This window comes from Ceratotherium simum, chromosome 32 (genome assembly GCF_057802395.1).
Source record: "Ceratotherium simum simum isolate JZ-2026a chromosome 32, ASM5780239v1, whole genome shotgun sequence".
NCBI classification, from domain to species: Eukaryota; Metazoa; Chordata; class Mammalia; order Perissodactyla; family Rhinocerotidae; genus Ceratotherium; species Ceratotherium simum.
This window is the reverse complement of record NC_141931.1, coordinates 27,626,340-27,648,181: the sequence shown is the minus strand read 5'-3', so window position 1 is coordinate 27,648,181 and position 21,842 is coordinate 27,626,340. Positions and strand designations below refer to the sequence as shown.

General features: G+C 39.7%; 1 protein-coding gene across 1 annotated transcript in view; it reads right to left on the bottom strand.

Annotated features, from left to right (window-relative positions):
- The window catches only part of GDI2 (GDP dissociation inhibitor 2), a 36,904-nt gene extending 15,316 nt beyond the window's left edge, over positions 1-21,588 (bottom strand). The window contains exons 1-4 of the mRNA XM_004425392.3: positions 21,329-21,588; positions 9,764-9,871; positions 7,767-7,866; positions 4,506-4,640 (exon numbers count right to left, since the gene is read on the bottom strand). Of these exons, the coding sequence (XP_004425449.1) occupies positions 4,506-4,640; positions 7,767-7,866; positions 9,764-9,871; positions 21,329-21,373 (388 nt within the window). The 5' untranslated portion in view covers positions 21,374-21,588. The remainder of the gene's footprint in view (positions 1-4,505; positions 4,641-7,766; positions 7,867-9,763; positions 9,872-21,328) is intronic.
- Positions 21,589-21,842: the final 254 nt, after the last annotated feature.

Sequence of the window (21,842 nt, the reverse complement as noted above, 5' to 3'; positions counted from 1 at the left end):
CAGCCCTTCTGGCGACTCCTGTTGCACAGCACAGCAGAGACGCCCTAGCTGCTTCTCCATCCCTCTATGCTGCCATCCACGGCACCAGCTAGTGGTCTCCACTGCCAGCTGTTAACGGCATCAGAACCAGATACCGCTGCAATTACAAACGTTTGAGAGATCCAGTGCTCATCTGAAAACGTTATAATTGAAAGGGTTCAAACAATATTTCCTACTGTATAATTCTGTAAGAGCTACTCCTATATGATGATGCCGTCCCTGATCACTGGCCCCATTCTCCCTCCTCTCATCTTTCTCCATAGCTCTGTATCACCATCTAATACACTTTTCCCTCATTATTTATAGCCTGTCTCGCACTAAGGTAAGCTCCATTAGGGAAACCATTTTTTGTTCAGTTTTTAACTTCTGTTGAGCCCTCCTTGCCCCCAAACCTAGAAGAGTACCTGGCACATAGCCAGCGCTCAATAAATATTCATTCCATATAATTAATATCTGATGGGAGCAAACATAAAAGAAGTCAACTTATTCATAAACTGGCTATATATATGAATATACATAACATATATGAATGTACATATACACATATAAAGAAAAATATTCAAATTATACAATAAAAGGATTTTTTTTTTTTGTGAGGAGATCAGCCCTGTGCTAACATCTGCCAATCCTCCTCTTTTTCTTTTTTTTTTTTTTTGCTGAGGGAGACTGGCCCTGGGCTAACATTTGTGCCCATCTTCCTCCACTTTATATGGGACGCCGCCACAGCATGGCTTGCCAAGTAGTGCGTCGGTGCACGCCCAGGATCTGAACCGGCGAACCCCAGGCTGCCGCAGTGGAGTGTGCGCACTTAAACGCTTGCGCCACCAGGCCAGCCCCGACAAAAGGATTAAAAAAAAAAAAAAAAATCTTTTTCAGGGCCGGCCCCGTGGCTTAGCGGTTAAGTGCTCGCAGTCCGATGCTGGCGGCCCCGGTTTGGATCCCAGGCGCGCACCGACGCACTGCTTCTCCGGCCATGCTGAGGCCGCGTCCCACGTACAGCAACTAGAAGGATGTGCAACTATGACACACAACTATCTACTGGGGCTTTGGGGGGAAAATAAATAAATAAATAAAATTATGGAAAAAAAAAAAAGAATTTAAAAAAAAAAAAAATCTTTTTCAGAATTACACAGTCCCGAGTAGTGTCTTAACTTCATTTCAAATCGTTTTACTTTCCTTCATTCACTTACACACTGAGGTTTATTTACCATAAAACCACTTATGTCAAGACTTTCAAAACATAAAAAAGCTACAAAATCCAGAGCAGTTTCAATAAGAAAACAGATAAAGTAAAACAGAGAAAAGCTTTCTAATTAACTAATAGGTTTAAGATTTGACCACAGAATTAAAAAAAAAAAAAAATTGGAGTAGAATTCGTGTCACAAGAAAACTCCTCAGATCTGGTACATGGTGTAATTCTCATATATATGGTCCCATGTCGGACGAGCTGCAGCAGGCACGTCTACTCCCCGACCACAAGCCCCGGGGTTCCCTCAGCTCTGTGATACCAGAGGAGATGTGCTGATGTCAAAGGCGCTCCAGACAAACAGATGCCTCACAGCAGTGAGAATGAGAATAAACAAGCTCAAGATGTAACTTAAGATACAAGATTTTGCTGAGCACATTTCAAAGCTATTCATGAAAACTTAACAAAACATTGCTGAACATAATATCTGTGTTCAACATTACTCTAGAGATCAAATATATTTCTCATTGATTTGACTAAAATAGCATTTGACAATCAACAAATAGTTATTGGAACCTTGAGTTTTAGTTGGCATCATGAATTACCACAAGAACCAACAGCATATACAGCTCCTAAAAAAGCCAATGTAAACTCAGACTATGTTAAAGAAAGAAATTGTCTATGAAAGTAACAGTCCCACTGACACTGAGTGAGCAGACACATTCCGAGTATTATGTCTGGTCTGGCTGCAATACTATTTACTATATATGGGATAATCTTGGCAAATCTGAGAATCTCCAAAGAATAGTGGCCAAGAGATCTAGATAGCATATTATATGAGAAACAATCACAGGAACTAGAAATGTTTAGCATGAAGAAAAAAGGAATTAGAGGGTAAGTGATAGTTGTTAAAATACTAAAAAGCTCATTTATACACTATATAGGACAGTGGTTAAGAGCATAGGGTTCTAGAATCAGATAAATCTGGCTTCAAACCAGTTCTACCAGTGATGAGCTATGCTACTCTGGGCTTTTCTTTCACACCCACATACCTCAGTTTTCCCATCTGTAAAATAAAGATAATAAGCACCCACATCTCACAGAATTGTAGTGAAGGACTACATAAAATAAAGTTAGATAATAGACCTACAGTACTTAATACGCCTGCAAATAATGTTCAAAAAATGTTAACTATTATTAAAATTATAAAATAATTTGTTCTTATCTTTCTCTTGAACTTCCCACCTCTAAACTTTTCTTTATCCCATCATCCATTCTGCCTAGAATTTTTTTGCCTGCCATTCTGACTTTAAAATCCTATCCATTCATATAAAAACAGTTGCTGATAAAGTAGTGATTTGGTAAAAATTCATAAAACTGCATACTAAGGCAGGTAAATTCTACTGTATATAAATTATACCTCAATATACCTAACCGTAAAAATACATACATTGACATATTTGCCTGTTTTTGCAAAAAGAAACTTAAGGATAAACCAGAAACACGTAAAAATGATTAATTACTATCAGTGGAAAAAATGGAGTGGAAAAGATAAGAATAAGATTCTAAATATATCTTTTCATATAATTTTGACTTTCAAGTCATGTAAATGTTTTACGTGTTTGAAAAAATTAAATCAAAAAGGGAAAACTAAAACTGCCAAAAGTCCTTCAATTTTTATTAAATGAAGGAGATAGCTGAAGCTATTAATATAGATAAGAGCTCAAAGAGAGAATAAAACTTTAAAATAAAAAAAACACAAACTTTGTTTAAAAAGATTCTATTCAAACTCTTGAACTCATTTCTATGAAAATACTTTTCTTTGGATTAAACTTAGGGTCATTTATAAGATTTATATAATTTAAATAATTTCTAACCCATGATTACACCACTGACTCCTCTCAATTTAATCAGGAGCCATTCCCAACATTCCCCAAGTGTCAATCCTAACCTCACCACAACAGTCAGTGGTATTTTTACTTTCCGGCCATAGTATCTTTCAACACTTTATGCCCAATATTTTCTCCCCTAACAGCAAGAAGTAAATAAATGGAGTTAGAGAAACTGCCAAAATAATTCAAATTAGGTTTTTAAGTGCAAAAACTTTTCCACGCTTATGCCAAAATAATTACTGGAGTTTTATCAGCACTTTTCCTATGCTTTCAATCCAAACCGCTCCCTCCTCTAAACTCCTAGAGCACTTACTGTATAAAACTCACCTACCCTTTAATTATACAAAGTCATCCTTCCTCAAACTGTTCTGCACAACAACTGAAACACCTAGAAGGACAGAAGGTCTTTTCTAAGGGTGTCTGCTATTTGAGAGAGAGATGGAAATAGAAAATGATAACCAGGAATCTTTGATGAGCCAGTAGAGGAAATAATTTTGGGCAGAGAATAAAACCACTCCAGACTCACCGGAAATTCCTAAAAACAGAGATGCTGGAGAATGAAAACAGCACCAATCAGAAGATAGTTTTACCAGAACGGAGCTCTTTTCTTTTCAGGCAGGTTGGATAACATAGAATAGGAGGTCAGCCTACCACAGCGATTGAGTACACCAGCTCTGGATCAACACACCAGGGTTTCAGTTCCAATCCTGCCACTTACTACCTATCTGATTTCAGGCCTGAGCTTCCTCATCTATAAAATGGAAACCCTACTTCATGAAAGTGTTTCAAAAGTCAAATAAAAAAAATGAATAAGTATTTAGCACAGAACCTAGCATACAGGAAACATGAAGAAGGGCCGGCCCCGTGACTTAGCGGTTAAGTGCGTGCGCTCCGCTGCTGGCGGCCCGGGTTCGGATCCCGGGCCAGCACCGACGCACTGCTTCTCTGGCCATGCTGAGGCCGCGTCCCACATACAGCAACTAGAAGGATGTGCAGCTATGACATACAACTATCTAGTGGGGCTTTGAGGGAAAAATAAATAAATAAAATTATAAAAAAGAAAAAAAAAGGAAACGAAGAAAAAAAAAATTACTCATTATTATTATTATGAAAAGAGTACTACTAGACCTAAACAGGCTCAGATTCACCAGCAACAAGGTATGTGATATAGACTCTCTCTAAGCTTCAAAAGAATAGGAATTACTGAAGACTGTGTTTACTGATATACTCTCAACTGCCTAAAACAGTGTCTAGCACATAACACACCCAATACATCTTTGCTGACACGATAAGTGGATGGATGGTTGATGTAGGGGACCTTAAATTGTATCTCTACAATTCCTTTCCATTATAAAATCTTAATATTCTGAGAAAATAAAATTACTTACTAGATGCCAGGGCTTCTGCTTCAGTGGAAGGAACCTTGTAGATTTTTCCTCCCTTATAGACAAAGCTCCCTTCAATCACTTTGAAATCCATATAGCGAGTGACCTCTGTAAAAAGCAGCATCTTAACCAGCTGACCTGTAAGAGTAACATAATTTAAACTATAACTTAAATCTACCTTCAAATATTAGCAGAAATAAAAGTACATTTACTTATACTAATGGCTTCCCATTTTTTTCTTAACATTGTCCAATGACTTCTACAAAAAAAGTCTCCAAAGCCATATTTTAAATGAGACAATGAGAATGAAGAATACTGTTTAGCATATTTAGAGCTATTTTTTTAAATGTTACAACTTCAAGGTTAATAATAACTTTATCAACTTGCTTTTATAAATGCTATACAATAATTATTAGAGGTATGAAGTTTAGAATTATGGTACTATTGCAATAGGTGTGGGTTTCTTTAAAGTTCCTATTGTATTTTAGAGAGGCAACTCTTAGGCAAAATTTTTCAGGAATTTGTGCTTTTCAGCTTCTAAGTCCATTTATACTTATTAAAATGAACATTAATTTCAGAAAAAGAAAAAGCCAGGCATACAATTAAAAATATTACCTGCCTATAAACCAAAGAAATTTTGGTATATTAAAAATATTGAGAAACCAAACAAAATTATTTTAAAGCTCATTTGAAAGGATAAACATACTATAAAGGTCAAAAAAAATTTTTTTGAGAACAAGGAATAAAGTAATGAGGAAAGCTTTATGCTGCCAGATATTAAAGTATATTGTACAATTATATCAATTAGGCCATACATTAGGGAAAACAATAGAGACTCGGGTGTAAGAATTTAACATATGATAAAAGTTCTAATCAAAGTGGAAAAGATAAATGGTATTCAGGGAAAATTGATTAGCCATTTTGGAAAAATAAATTTCAATCTCTACTTCTCAAACAATAGGATAATAAAATAGATAACTTTATTTATATGGTAAAACAGGTGAATTTATTTATACAGTGACAGAATTAAAGGAACCAATAAAAGGAAGAAAGATCAACCAATGACTACATGAAAATTAAAAGCTTTTGTACAGAAAAAAAATACAAGAGTTATATATAAGGCCAATCATAAACTAGAAAAGATATTTTAAATGAGTATTATTTTGTTGTTAGTGCAGTGGAGTGGGTTTTGACTCCTAGCGACCCTGTGTACAGCAGAGGGGAACCCTGCCTGGTCTTTTTGTGCCATCCTCTCACCTTCTGGCACTCTATCAGACAACGCTCCACTGCTATTCATAGGGTTTTCATGGCCAATTTTTTCAGAAGTGGGCGGCCAGGTCCTTCTTCCTGATCTGCCTAGTCTGGAAGCTCCACTGAAACCTGTCCACCATTGGTGACCTTGCTGGCATCTGAAATACTGGTGGCAGAGTTTTCAGCATCCCAGCAACATGCACCTGCCACAGTATGAAGACCAAAACACAGGTGATGCGGTTCCCTGACCAGGAACTTAATGGAGGCTGACGTGGTGAATACGCCAAATCTAAACCACTAGATCCCACCAGGGGTGGCCCAAAAGGGTATTTAATAGCTCTTTCACAACGATAAGGAAAAATACAAAAACCTCAATAGAAGAATGTGCAAAACCCAAGGCTGGCCAATTCACTAAAGAATATAAAAGCCAGTAAAGATCTAGAAATCAAATAAATAGATATATTTTTTAAATCCATTATTTCGCCTTTTAATACGACAAAATGCCAAAAACTAAAATGAACAATATCTGGGCTTGGTAAAGGTCCTGGGAAAGGGGCAGTCTTACAGTCTACTAGTAAAAGTAAAATTTCGCAATATAAAGGAAACCTTAAAAAACTCATTGCCTTTTTCCCCATAATACACTTCTAGCAGTATACAATGAGGTTTATCACACACACACACACTCTCTCTCTCTCAATATACGTTCACAATATATTGGTAGAAAAACATGTTAATTGGGGAGGAAAAAAAGAAAAAACAAAAATATATATATAGCCTGGCAGGTTATACACCAAAATATTAACCATGATTCTAGATGTAAGAGTTTGGCTATGAAAATTTTATTTCCTTCTGCTTATTTGTGTTAATAAAATTTTAATAAGACCATTTTATTACTTATACAGTCACGCGCCACACAATGACATTTTGGTGGTATACGATGATGGTCCCATGAGATTAGTACCATATACAGCCTAGGTGTGCAGTAGCTATACCATCTACGTTTGTGTAAGTCCACTCTGTGATGTTCACACAACGATGAAATCAGCTAAAGACACGCTTCTCAGAACATATCCCTGTTGTTAAGCAACACATGGCTGTGTAATAAAAACCACTGTGTTTACAATTTACCTCAAGAGAATTCAGTTAGTTAATTTTACATTTCAGAGAAAATTCAAAGAAGATCTTTCCATTAAAACAAACTGGAACATCAACTCAAAAAAAGGAGAAAGGGTGGCACATACTTTATTTCATGGGACATAAATAGACTTATACCAACCATTTAGTTTTTCAGTGTCATCTCAGAAAAAGGTACTAATATCACAGCAATTTAAAAAGATATTTAGGGGCCAGCCCGGTGGCGCAAGCGGCTAAGTGCACTCACTCTGCTGCCGTGGCCCAGGGTTCACCGGTTCGGATCCCAGGCGCGCACTGACGCACCGATTGTCAAGCCGTGCTGTGGCAGCGTCCCATATAAAGTGGAAGAAGATGGGCACAGATGTTAGCCCAGGGCCAGTCTTCCTCAGCAAAAAAAGAGGAGGATTGGCAGATGTTAGCACAGGGCTGATCTTCCTCACAAAAAAACAAAACAACAACAAAAAGATATTTAGCTCCTCTAATTAAAAATATGAGAAAAAATAAACGTGAAAAAATAATTTTAAAAGCCTAGAAACTACAAAAACATTAATATGGCTGTTTCTGAATGCGCAGTTACCTAAGACTCACCAAAGCATCAGGAGGATAGTCTGTTATAAATGCTTACCATTTTGGTATGAATTGTGCCACATCCTAATTTTGCTTCTCCAGAACCAAATACTAATAAGTCACCCCCTCTTTCCTTCCATTCTCAACTTACTGACTCTAGACACCTGAAATAGACCATATTACTCACCATACTGTTGCCATTCAACAAAATCCATTGCCACATACCCTGAATAATACTTTCTGTCAAGAGTTAGTTGCTACTTTTAAATTGGATTCAGTGGACTGTCAGAAATTTAAGTTAGAATTCTTTACCATTAGCCATAAGGAACTTGGGAATTAAGTCAACATTCCAGTCTCTTCCTCTCCCCATTGATGCTGGTGGTGCTCCTGGTATTTTAAATCTTTTGTATAACTAAAACCAAAACAAAAAATACCCATAATGTAACAAAATTTAATTTTCATTATGCTATGCAACTATTTTTTGATGAAGTGGTTTTGGTATAACTAAACACCACTAACATGAGGTAAAGTATAACACGGGCATTTCATTTTTAATCAGATAAAATTTTTAGCAAAGTTCCAATATATATGTAAACTAAATATATTACTAAACTAATGAATGCTAAAATAAATACTGCAGAGGTGGTGTTTGTTGGCCTTTTACTAGCAGAAAAGCAAGAATACAAAATAAACTGTCAGTGACAAACTAGTTATGCAGACACATCCCTTATTATTTGTAGAAATCATTTAAACTTATTCTCGCCTCAATAAAAACCTAATAAATGCTTAATTTTGCTTTCATAGTTATGTAAGGAGTTAAAAACAAATTTTCAGTTAATTTATAATTTATATGAGTTGAGTAGGAGCTCTAGATAAAAAGAAGCTTGCAATTTAAAATGTGAGACCATTCAACCCATGAATTCTACTGCTAAGGTGGAAGAGAATAAGCAAAGTTGTATATATTTACTCAGTAAAAATCTCCACATCCTTGAGCATATTCACACACACACACAAAAGAACACAGCTTTGCTCATCTTATTGAAGATTCTCCTAGGCGTGGAAGGAATGGTGACAACACATCAATCAACGGATTATTTACAATGAGGAGGTCTGGCGGTCATCACCTTACCCAGGGTCAAACTTAGCATCATGAAGAGTAGAGGCAACCACACATTATGTGCCTCCTGATATGGTGCAATATGAAGTACCCAACAATACTTTCTTATAAACTAGCCTAGACTTCTCAAAAGAAAAAAATGGGGAGACTTTTATAGAATAAGAGAATAAAGACAAACACCACCAAAGGCAATGCTTAAACCGGTTTAAAAAAAAAAAACACTACACAGCAATATAAGACATTCTTGGCATCCCTGGGAAATTTGAATATGGTCTGGATATTATTGTTAATTTACGTAAATGTGGTAATGGTATTATGATTATGTAGGAGAATGTTATTCTCAGTAGATGAACGCTAAAATATTTAGGTCCAGTATCAAGATGTCTATTACTTTCAATGGCTCAAAATCAGTAACACAAAAAGATAGACATGAAGCAAATGTAGCAAAATGGTAAGTGCTGAATCCATATGGAAGGTTTTTGATCCACTGGTATTATTCTTTCAGCTTTTCTGTATGCCTGAATATAGAAAAAAGCTTTCTGATATAAAGTTTATTTTATCAAAGTTATTACTTAAAAAGTAATTAATGATATATATATCTCTCTCCTAGAAGGCACAATACAGCTCTTATCCATGCATGTGGATGATGAACAAACCTCACACAGAGAAATAAACACATTTAGTAAAACACACTCTGGAAACGCTTCATGTGCCCACGTTCTAAAAAAGCAGGAAGCAGCGCAGCATAGAGACAGGAGCTAAGCTCTGGAGACAAACAGCCTGGCTTCACAACCCTTCTCTGGGATTTTAACCCCACAGAGACTACTCTGTCGTCTGAAAAATGGAGATGAAATCTCTTTGAGTGACTGGGAGAATAAATAAGACCATGTGGAAAGCACTTGGGCATTGTGCCTGGCATACATCAGGTCTTCATCAAAAGGTGATCCTCTATGCACCCTGCTGAGTCTATACTCTATTAACTTTGAGAGTTAGAGATAACTGCTCCAGAGCGTAACCAAGGTCATGATTTAAATTTCTGCAAGTCCCAAACTAGGAGCTCCTGAAAAATTATGATGCAACAGATAATATATTTAATAAAACAAAACTACAACCATGTATAAGGAGTAAAGTTGAGATTCACAAGTAAAAGATTCAAAGTATGAAAGGCATATTAATTTATTATAATACTTACATCTTCCAGAGGTGTTATAGATGCACTTTCTCCTCCATAATATGGGTTTCTATCCATGTGAAGAACTTTCTTTCCATTCACCGACATTATACCTGACAGGATACATTCCTACAGCAAAAGCATAAGTATCTTCAAAAGAAGGAAAGTGCTACACCATGTTTCAAACAGATACTTAATTTTTTTTAAAAAGCCTGTCATTAAACATTCTTTTAGTAATTAAAACTTATATATGTGCAATATATGACGTAATTTAAGGACAAAGTCCTAAAGCAACCAGGGTTCAAAGTGTGGTCTGTGGACCCCTAGGGGTCCCAAGGTCAAAACTATTTTCATAATAACACTAGACATTATTCACTCTGACATTTGCACTGATGGTACAAGATGAGTGGTGGATCAAGCAAATGAAGGCAGTGGCTCTACACTGCACTTGTCACTATATTCTTCACCACCAGGCACTCACAGTTTAAGAAACAAGGCCAGTCTCACTTAAGAATATCCTTGATGCAGCATTAAAAACTACCTCTGTTAAATGTACACCCACCCTTGAACACCCATCTTTTTAATATTCTGTGTGGCAAAATGGGAAGTACACATAAAGCAATTATGGCTCAAGGAAAACCTTTTGTGCAACTAATTTGTAATCTGAACTAGCTACTTTTTTCATGGATCATCATTTTTATTTGAAAGAACAACTGATTGACAAACTATTACTACTCAGACTTAGGAATCTGGCAGACATTTTCTCAAACCTGAACGTCAAGGAAAATAACTGACAGTATATGCTGCCAAAAACAAAAAGTCAGAATTTTGAATAAAAATTTGAATTTTGGAAAACTTACATCCACCACCAGGGGCACGTCAAATCCCCAATACTTAAAGGATTTTTCAGACAATAGCAGTGATGATATTAACAAACATGAGTTTTTGATACTGTATAATGAAATGTGTCAACAATTTGAAGATCTGCACTACTCAGTAAACCACTATTTTCCAAATGAACAATGAATGATGTTACAAAATCATGCAGGGGGTAAAAGAGTAATTCAAAGTGCAAGCTAGATTAATGGATTTTAATGTAACAGAATATGAAATGTTCACTGATGCGGTTTCAGATTTCATATTGCAATTAATTTAAAAAAAAAACCCTGCCACTTGTGTTTTAGTATAAATCAAAGACGACTATCCACAACAATCTGAAAGGCTATTAAAATACTCCTCCCTTTTCCAACTACACATCTGTATAAGGCCTGATTTTCTTCATATACTTCACCTAAGACAGTGTATCACAAAAGACTGAACACCCAAGCAGATATGAGAATCCAGCTATCTTGTAAGCCAGACACTAAAGAGATGTGCAGAAAAAGTAAAACAATGGTACCCTTCCCACAAATTTTTTTGTTTTGGAAAATAGTTACACTTCATAAAATTGTTATTCAAGTTAACACGTAATGGGTTCATCATTGTTATCTTTAAGTGAATTAATAAAATATTTTTTTAATTTCTCAGTGTTGATTTCTAATATGATAACTATTGATAGATATAACCCTTAAAACAAAAGCTCTTCCAGGTCCTCAATTTCTAAGAGCGTAAATAGATCCTGAGACCAAAGGGTTTGAGAACTAGAGCCCTACAGGAAGCATCCAGGATAACCATTAATACACTGACAGTCAACAGAGGATTATAAACGACCACTCTCAGGAAAAAGGTAAATAAAGCATGGATACTAAGACACATCAAATCTAAATGGGGGTGGGGATAAGAAAGAATACGATTAACGGATCAATGAGAAGAAACAGAGATGGGATATACATTCACTCAAGACCGTTATACCAGGGTTTTGGTGATCAGAGCTTTATTTTTTAAAAAGACAAAGGAAATCCCATGTTATCTCTATAAATCCTTAGTGCTTCACAAATTTATCCCCAAGACCCTCGATAGCAGAAAACAATCTCATTCCTCTACAAGTCTGACTTTGAAACCTTCATTTTCAAAATTCATACTATTTCAAATTTTCCTCTGTAATATTATCTATTCATTTTAGTATTTTTTAAATGTTTTAAATTACATAATATCGAGTTCAAATTTTACTCCAGGAGTGTGCATCATTTCTTACTTTGATCAAGAAACAAAACACTGTGAGCACTCCAGAAGGCCACCTCATGCCCTGTTCTAGTCATAGCCACCCCCTCACTCCCAGCCACTCTCATGACTTCTAAGAAGAAAGATTTGTTCTGCTGGCTTTTGAACTCTGAATGGAATCATGTGGTATACAGTTTCTGTATACACCTTTTAATCAACATCATGTTTACAAGATTCATCCATGTTTTGCGGGTAGTCGAAATTCACTTACTCTCATTGCTGTAGAGCAGAGGTCCCCCAAGTACTCAAACCAAATCCAGCCCGCAGACTATTCTTGTAAATAGTGTTACTGGTAAACACCCATGGCCGTTCATTTACAAAGTGTCTATGGCCGCTTACACTGTACCACAGCAGAACTGCAGTTGTGACAGGGACCGTCTGGCCTGCCAAATCTACAGTAGTGACTATCTGGACCTTCACAGAAGGTCTGCTAACCCTGCAAGCAGAGGATCTCAAAGTGTGCTTCCCAATTTGGTATCACCTGTGAACTTGCTAGAAATGTAAACGCTAAGCAGAGTCTCAAACTTCAGTTTGCATCCACATCACCTGGGCGGCTTGTTCAAAACAGACTGCCGGGACCCACCCCCAGAGCTTCTGAATCAGCAGGACTGGGGTGGGGCCCAAGAATTTGCATTTCTCACCAGTTCCCAGGTAATGCTAATGCTCCAGGACCAAGTTCAAGAACCACTGCTAAAGTAGAACTGCCCAAACTTTATAAAACATAAGAATCACCTGGGGATCACGTTAAACTGTAGATTTTGATCCAGTGTATCTGGGGTGAGGCCTAACCACCTGCACTTCTAGTAAGCTCTAAGGTGTCGCACAAGCAATTGATCCATGGACCACACTCTGGGTAACAAAGCTGTAGAGGATTCTGATGAATGAATATACCACACGAATATACCACACTGTATTGATGCATTCTCCTAGTGATGGACATTGGGGTAGTTTCCAGTTCTTGACTATTACAAATAATGCTCTATAAACATTCTCAATGTTGTCTTTTTTTTTTTTTTTTTTGTGAGGAAGATCAGCCCTGTGCTAACATCTGCCAATCCTCCTCTTTTTTTGCTGAGGAAGACTAGCCCTGGGCTAACATTTGTGCCCATCTTCCTCCACTTTATATGGGACGCCACCCCAACATGGCTTGCCAAGTGGTGCGTCGGTGCGCGCCCAGGATCCGAACCGGTGAACCCCGGGCTGCCGCAGCAGAGCGCAAGCACTTAACCACTTGCGCCACCGGGCCGGCCCCTCAATGTTGTCTTTTTTGTATGCATTTGTTGGATACATATCAAGGAGAGTCCAAGTACGTTCAACTTCAGCAGATACTGCCAAACAGCTTTCCAAAATGGTTGTGCCAAATTACACTTTTGTCAGCAGTGTACGCAAGTTCCTGTTGTTTCAAATCCTTGTCCGACACTTATGTTGTTGTCCTTTTAATTTTAGCCATTCTAGACGTGGTTTAATTTGCATCTCCTGACAACTAATGAGGCTGAGCACTTTTTTAGTTTACTGATAATTAGGGTATATTCTTTTGATAAGAGCCTATTCAAATTATTTGCCCATTTTTAAAATGGGCTTTCTGTCTTTTTCTTACTTATATATTCTGGATATATACAAGTCCTTTATTGGTTACATGTATTGCAAATATCTTTTTCCACTCTGTGGCTTGCCCTTTCACTTCCTTAATGTCTTGATACACAGAACTGAAGGTATTTTACAACTACAAAAATCATCCCTAATATTATCAAAAGCACTTCATTTCATTTGTTCAAAAAAAAAATCTAAAGAAACATTAACATATATGGTTCAACATATTATATGAAAGTAGAATAACATTTACTATCTCAAAAATAGGTTTTGACATAAACAGAGGAAGACTGAATTATCACATTTCCAGCTGACAGAAGTAGACTTCAAGGTCCAACTTTTGGAAGCAAAATCAAAGCAAGCAGCTTTGAGTGCTGCACAGCTTCTATACAGAACTTTTCACGCTCCACTGCAAGTAAGCATGACCCACTCACCGGACCACGGCTCTAACGCAACAGGCACTGAAGGCTGAGGCCTCATAAAGGGCCCCATATTCAGCAAAGTCCAAAGAGCTGATACTAACGACCTCTAACGGCAGCACTTGGAGCAAATATGACAGAAGCTAATTAAAAATCTGCAGGTCCATTGATTCTTCTAAACCCATCTATAAAAGACTGCTTTTAGGGGGCCGGCCCCGTGGCTTAGCGGTTGGGTGCGCGCACTCCGATACTGGTAGCCCAGGTTCGGATCCCGGGCGCACACCAACACACCACTTGTCGGGCCATGCTGAGGCGGCGTCCCACATACAGCAACTGGCAGGATGTGCAAGTATGACATACTACTATCTATTGGGGCTTTGGGGAGAAAAAGGGGAAAAAAAACCAAAAAAACAGAAGAGGAGGATTGGCAATAGATGTTAGCTCAGGGCCAGTCTTCCTCAGCAAAAAAAGAGGAGGATTGGCATGGATGTTAGCTCGGGGCTGATCTTCCTCACACACACAAAAAAAGATTGCTTTTAGAGCCAGCCCTGAGGGCCTAGCAGTTAAGGTTCCACTTGTCCCATTTTGGCATCCCATTTACATTACCAAAAGAATAAAATACATAGTAGCATAAATGTAATACTTTAAATTTTGCTTTACAACATGAGACGAAGTCATTAATTCACAGTAAAATTTATCAATCATATTGGGCATAGGGTGTACATTAATGACCCTAAAATTTTAACATCTTCCAAAATTAACAACTAAAAATTAAAATCTACTACAACTACCTATCTGGTGAATACAGAATAACAAGCAAAGTACATTCAAGTCAGAGAATATACTGTAAGCAAATTTCCTTTTTTGCACTAAAAAACCTGGGCCATCCATCAGATGTGTCAAGAATACTGATAACTTTTACCAGGAAACATACAAATGAATATTAACCAACATATTAGTCTTAAATCTAACATGAGAGTACTCCACATTTAATTTCAGGCTCACCCACAAACAACCTGAGCAGGACGAGAATACACAGACTCACATCCATAATAACTAAAACTATAAAACCACCTTCAGAATCCAAGCTCTGGCACTTCATGTTGTCCTACAGGAAACAAAGTAACCAGATAAAACTGTTTCAAGTTCAGCTGTATCAAAGTTCTAGTATGTGTATATAGGTGGGGATGGGGGAAGAACCATTATCAGTGATACTGAAGTTCACTTCCCTTCAGCACCCTACGCCTGACAGTAGAGTTGCAATAATCAAAGAGTAACTAACTCATGTGGACAGCACCTAAACACATTAGGCAAAGCACCTCTTATGTAGTGAAGCCGCCTGAATGGCTTTCCTATATATAGGAACTGTGATGAACCTAAACGGTGTTTCCAAGGCCAGTGGTACTAAATAGTATCCTAGTATCCCGGAAAAGTTAATGCCCACCTGCCCTGCTACTTAGAGAGCAACTTAGGCTTGGAAGAGAATACAGCCAGAGTACATTAATATTCTGATATAACTTGCAAGTGACCAAACTAAACGCCCATTAAAACTCTAAATCCTACTTAAATTTTTAAGTTTTGTTATGAGGGGAAAAAAAAAACTAACAGAAAGTAAATGCACACAAAAATATAATTAGGAAAACAAAGTGGGGCCAGCCTGGTGGCGCGGCGGTTAAGTGTGCGCACTCCACTTCGGCGGCCCAGGGTTCCCAGGTTCAGATCCCGGGCGCGCACCAAAGCACCACTTGGCAAGCCATGCTGTGGTGGCGTCCCATATAAAGTAGAGGAAGATGGGCACGGATGTTACCCCAGGGCCAATCTTTCTCAGCAAAAAGAGGAGGATTGGCAGATGTTAGCTCAGGGCTGATCTTCCTCACAAAAAAACAAAAGAATTTAAAAAACAAAAAAAAGAAAGAAAACAAAGTACCTAATAACTAATATTAAGGAAAAGTGTCTTTTGAAAGCTACTTATCTAGAAATATGAGAAAAATGTATTACCTAGAAAAATTTTAAATCAGTTAATGTCAATGGTATATGTCTTACAGCAATAAAATAATAAAAATGATTGTTAGTTTTCAGCAGAATAAGTGTTTCTTTAAATGTCTCTGCCCCTTTAATGCATCTCATTAAAATCGATCAAAAGATAACTTTTCTTGAAATTTGGCTCTAATTATATCTTTCCTGCTCAAAATCCTCTCCCCACTGCCTAGAAGATAAAAGTTCAAATTTCTTGGCCTAGTATATTCAGCATTCTTGGTGGTATGCCTTCTTTGCAATCCTGTTTCCCATTACACCTCTTCATAACTTCTGTTTTAGGCAAAATAAACTCCCTATTCCCTATATACACCCTCTTCTTAATATCAATTTACACTGCTCTCTCTGCCCAGAAAATCACTCCTCATGTTCAAAGCTTACCAATATTTTTAAAAGCCAGCTCCAATACCTCCTTCTTTATGAAGGTTTTCCTGATTCCCGTCTGAATTCCCACAGGCGTCTCTCGTATGGCACTCAGTACTTTCTCTCATTAACTCGTAGTATAGTCACCCCCTACATGGGAACAAGCTACTTACAGACAGGTGTGTTTACCTTTCTATTGCCCATAACTGACGACAATAGTCACGGGTCATTTAAATAACTGAAAACTGGGTAAGCCATTACTCCAGGAGGAGTCTTTAATCAGGTACTGTGTGAGGGGAGGTAGAGGTAATTGCAGATTACCCTGTACGTGAGCCAAAACACTTACCTAATGGTCTTTCAAACCGAATGTCTCACTACTACCTCTATGTGCTAAAATATGTCTGATTCTATGTCCATTCTAGTGGGCCAGTAAGCTTACGGCTGATTTAAAATACAAACTGCCTACAAGATATCTACACCTTCCAAAAGTAAGGCATTTATACATATTGGCCCGATGATCACTACGGCAGTGGACAGAAAGGCCTGTGTCTACAGAACTCTAATATAGCGTTGGCAAGGATTTTCAAGGAGCAAATCTAAGAGGCAATTTAAATTACAGTTCAAGATTTTTAAATCAGGTACAAAAACTCCTCTTTGAAAGCACAAAATTTTAACAAAGAGAAAGGAGGAAAAGTATTGTGGGATATAAAACAATTTTTTAAACATAAAATGCTGAGAACAGTCTGGTTAAATATCACTATAGTGTACACTTCTCTTCATAACTCCTTACTAGAATTACTAAATAGAACAAAACAAATACCTCTGGGAAGCACAAATAGCTGTGGAGTTAGTTACTCTTACTTTATAGACTATTTCTAAGAAGATTCAATTTATTGCCAAGCCCAAAGTCAATCAGAAGTAGCAAATTAGGGGCCGCCCCGTGGCTTAGCGGTTAAGTGCGCGTGCTCCGCTGCTGGCGGCCCGGGGTTCGGATCCCGGACGCGCACTGACGCACCGCTTTTCCGGCCAGGCTGAGGCCGCGTCCCACATACAGCAACTAGAAGGATGTGCAACTATGACATACAACCATCTACTGGGGCTTTGGGGGAAAAAAAGGAGGAGGATTGGCAATAGATGTTAGCTCAGAGCCGGTCTTCCTCAGCAAAAAGAGGAGGATTAGCATGGATGTTAGCTCAGGGCTGATCTTCCCCACAAAAAAAAAAAAAAAAAAGGTAGAAAATTAGGTGGTCAGAGGCTGTCTATACATGCTGAAAGAAAGTAAAAGTCGCCAGCCTAATAGCAAAGTAAGCGAGCCGGGGTGGAATGAAAAGCAGACTGTAGAACTCACAAGGCCGAGCAATCTGAGACTATTTAGTAAGGCGGGCCAAAGTTCCTACAAAGCTCACCAGGTCCCAATGGCTTCACGATATAGCATAACACAATAATTAACCCTCATGATGCGAAATCTTTAGTTATCAAGTTAATTAATTATGTTCCTTAGTTTGTTAAAGTTGTGGTATCATTTGGAAAGGCTCTTATCTAAAAGTTTTGGTTCTAGGGCAGGCCCCATGGCTTAGTGGTTAAGTGCGTGCGCTCCGCTACTGGCGGCCCGGGTTCCGATCCTGGGCGCGCACCGACGCACCGCTTCTCCAGCCATGCTGAGGCCGCGTCCCACATACAGCAACTAGAAAGATGTGCAGCTATGACATACAACTATCTACTGGGGCTTTGGGGGAAAAAATAAATAAAATTAAATTAAAAGTTTTGGTTCTTTAAAGCGATAACCCTCAATTGCTTAGAAAATTCAATTATATGGAATATTCTATTTCTCCCAGAGAAAGAAGATTTTGCTCTAGTTTTTACCAAATCTTCTTTATTAAAGTTACTATCAATATTTGTGGATTAACCTGACCTTATTTTAGATGTAACTATCAATGCAAACAAGGACAACACTAGGCAACACAGAGAAACTCCAACACATCCTTCCACTTTATTTTTTTTTTTTTTACTTTTTTTTTTTAATTTTATTTATTTATTTTTTCCCCCAAAGCCCCAGCAGATAGTTGTAGGTCATAGCTGCACATCCTTCTAGTTGCTGTATGTGGGACGCGGCCTCAGCATGGCCGGAGAAGCGGTGCGTTGGTGCGCGCCCGGGATCCGAACCTGGGCCGCCAGCAGCGGAGCGCGCGCACCCAACCACTAAGCCACGGGGCCGGCCCACCTTCCACTTTATTTTAAAAGTAACAAGTTAATCGTACTAAAGTACTTGACACACTGGCATCACATAATATTTGGTACCCATAACTGATAGCATACGCCTGTTTTCAGGTTCTTAAATCTCAGGCACTATATATTTATAAACCAAAAACTAAGAAAATTAGAGGCCAGCAGGGTGGTGCAAGCAGTTAAGTGCGCGCGCTCTGCTGCGGCGGCCCAGGGTTCACAGGTTCGGATCCCAGGCGCGCACCCATGCACCACTTGGCAAGCCATGCTGTGGCGGTGTCCCATATAAAGTGGAGGAAGATGGGCATGGATGTTAGCCCAGGGCCAGTCTTCCTCAGCAAAAAGAGGAGGATTGGCAGACGTTAGCCCAGGGCTGATCTTCCTCATAAAAAAAAAACTAGGAAAATTAAATATGTTCACTCTAAATACTCAAAGTTAATTCTAACTTGAGGGTTTTAAACTTTGGTGGTCTCTTCATTTAACTTTAAGTAATCAAAGTCCTTGTGTCACTAAAAATGAGGGTACAAGATTCATCATTATCAAAATCATCCTGTCACCACTATTCCTATCAATGATGGTAATAATGTGATTGCTCTGAATTGATATAATTCTCAAAAAATATGTCACAAAACAATCTATCAAGGCTCATAGGTATTAAAGTTATCACAGCTATAATATGATAGCAAAAATTGGTCTGATTTCTAGTTAGGTATGCGTCTACCACTCACCAAAAATCCAAATGAATCCAATTAATTAATCCTAATGAAAATTTAAATAAAGTGCATTATCTGAACTTGGTTGTTATACAAGACTGTGCTGTCTTTGCTACAATGTGATGCTTCTGAACTAGGCAGGTAGAAACCTGCATGATGATGGATTTGCACTCATTTGTCCACGCTCAACTGACCTAACCAAGAGCAAATCTGAAAGACCAGCACTAACCGTAGAAAAACAGTGGAACTCACTGGCTCTTACAACATGCGGGCAGCAACAGTGCCCATTCCAGTGAGCAAAATCCATCACAAACTAAGCTCAGCTCAGAATCCCAATTAGGCATTTTAAAAACTAAAAAGACAACCCTGCAGTGGGTAGGCCAATTCATTTAGGCATCCAACAGTCTTCCAAATCACCACCAAAAAGGAAATTCAACCCAATATCTCACATTCAAAATGACTAAATAGCTTTCTAGGTAAGTAATCTCATCTATTTGGTACTATTTCCTAGGCAGGCACACGTCTATCTCTGGACTGGTCAAATGTGATGAAGCATTCAGAAATGAGTATTCTCCAACAATCACCATAAATCACTATAAACAGAAAAATGACAGGCCAGAAAAGTGCCATTCTAGTTCCTAACAACCTTTTCCTAAAAAATTAGCCAAATGAAAGTTAAAACGTTTCTCTTGTTTAGAGAAATCTAAAATAGTTATTTTGGAGTGTTACCTGAAAAAAATATTAATTTGATCCTGAGAGATTACAGTGCATTTCAACAACCCTGAAGCGGCGATTTACATTAAATGACCCAGAACTTTGGGATCAGATTATATAGGACACACAATATTTACATCAGCGTTCATCTTAAGACAAAGCAGCCCAAAGTCAGAATTTCAAATTTCCAAAAAATTCTAATAATGAAAATGGTCTTCTCTTCAAATGGAATCCTTTTGCAAGATGAATAGTATTCATTTTCTTAAAAAAGGACAAAAGGACAAAGAGAAGTACTACAAGATACAACACCTGCCTGCATTATTTGCAGATCATCTAAAGGTCTCTAGACAGACAGATACCCAGGAAATTAAATTTGCCATGGTATTAGCAACACCTTGCATTCACATGACAACTGCATTTTTTATGTTGGTACTGATTGATCTCCTAACTCCCTGAAGAGGATAGTAGTGGAGAACTTGGCCTCTAGCAATCCATCACCAATCCATGTCTTAAGGGAAAGCATCCAGAAGAGACAATGGAGTCAGGGAACAGACCAAACAAAAGGAAAACGTGACAAAAGTCAGGTGAGAAAGCGTTTGATAGACAAGTTTTGAGAAAACTCATTTCCAATTCTACAGATGCTCCCTAAGAGGGATAGGAGGGTGGTTACAAGGAATGGACAATGCTTCTCAACTGGAGTGGGGATAGGAAAACTACTTTTCTCCAAAAACTTAAGTTAACTGAACTCTGACAATTACAAAACAGTGATTATCCAAAGACTTGTCACAAAGCCTTGCGCCTCGTTCTGGCAGCCAGAGCTGAGTGGTAGTAGTGGCTGCAGGCTAAGCAGGAAATGCAACTGTGAGTGGCTTCCACCCTCCCCCACTCTGCCTGGCGCTTTTGCGTTTCCAATCCGGAGAGGCCATCCACCCGTGAGGGAGGTGGAGGGGCATCAACACCCCGATCCGGGCTTCTACGGTGCCTTCTGCAGCACAGCGACACTCCGCTGTTCCCCCCACTTGTATTTCGCCGTGACCACCCATCAGGGCACCCACGGGACCGCGTCTTCCATCTCCTGGCGCCCCCTTCCGCACTCAGAGACGACCCACTCCACCGGCCGACCCGCCCCTGCGCGGCCGCGAGCCCCCGCGCAGGCCCACTCCCGCTCCCGACCCCCGCGAAGTTCAGCCCCCGAAACCTCGACGGAGGACGCCCCCCGCGGCCAGGCCGAGGCTCGGGGCCGGCGCGCGCAGGCCGTTCCGCGCGGTCTGGCGGGGTGGGCCTCGCCTCCCGCGGCGGGAGCGAGGGGGCTGGGGAGGGGGCTGAGCCCCGGCCTCCCGCCCCCCGGCCCCCGGCCGCGCCGAGCTCACCGTCAGGCCGGTGCCCAGCACGATCACGTCGTACTCCTCATTCATGGCGGGGCAGGGCGAGGATGGGAGCGCAGAGGCGGCGCAGGATTCTAGGGGCAGGGGTTATGCGGCCACCCTGGCGGGGCGGGGAAGCGCTCCGGCGGCCTCGGGCCGAGGAAGAGGGCAGCCGGGAGGAGAGGTATACGGAGCTGGAGAGGACGGAGGCCGGCCGCCACCTCAGACGGGAAGAGAAGAGCGGGGCACGGAGGGGAGGGAAGGCGGGGAGGGGAGGGAGAGCGGGCGGCGACCCGGGCCTCCGCAGCCGGGGCGGGGCCTAGAGGAGGCGCTGGAGGGCCGTCGATCACGCCCTTCCCGCGCTCTCATTGGCTACGTCCCGTCGCCCGCCCAACCTTCTTCCGTTCCCACCTCTCGCGAGAAAAGGGCAGGACGCCTGCCGGTGGATTCCGGTTCCCCGCCCGGCCTCTTGCCACCGTGGTGGGAGGCGGAGGCGGTCGTGCGCGGACCCTGGAGGGCC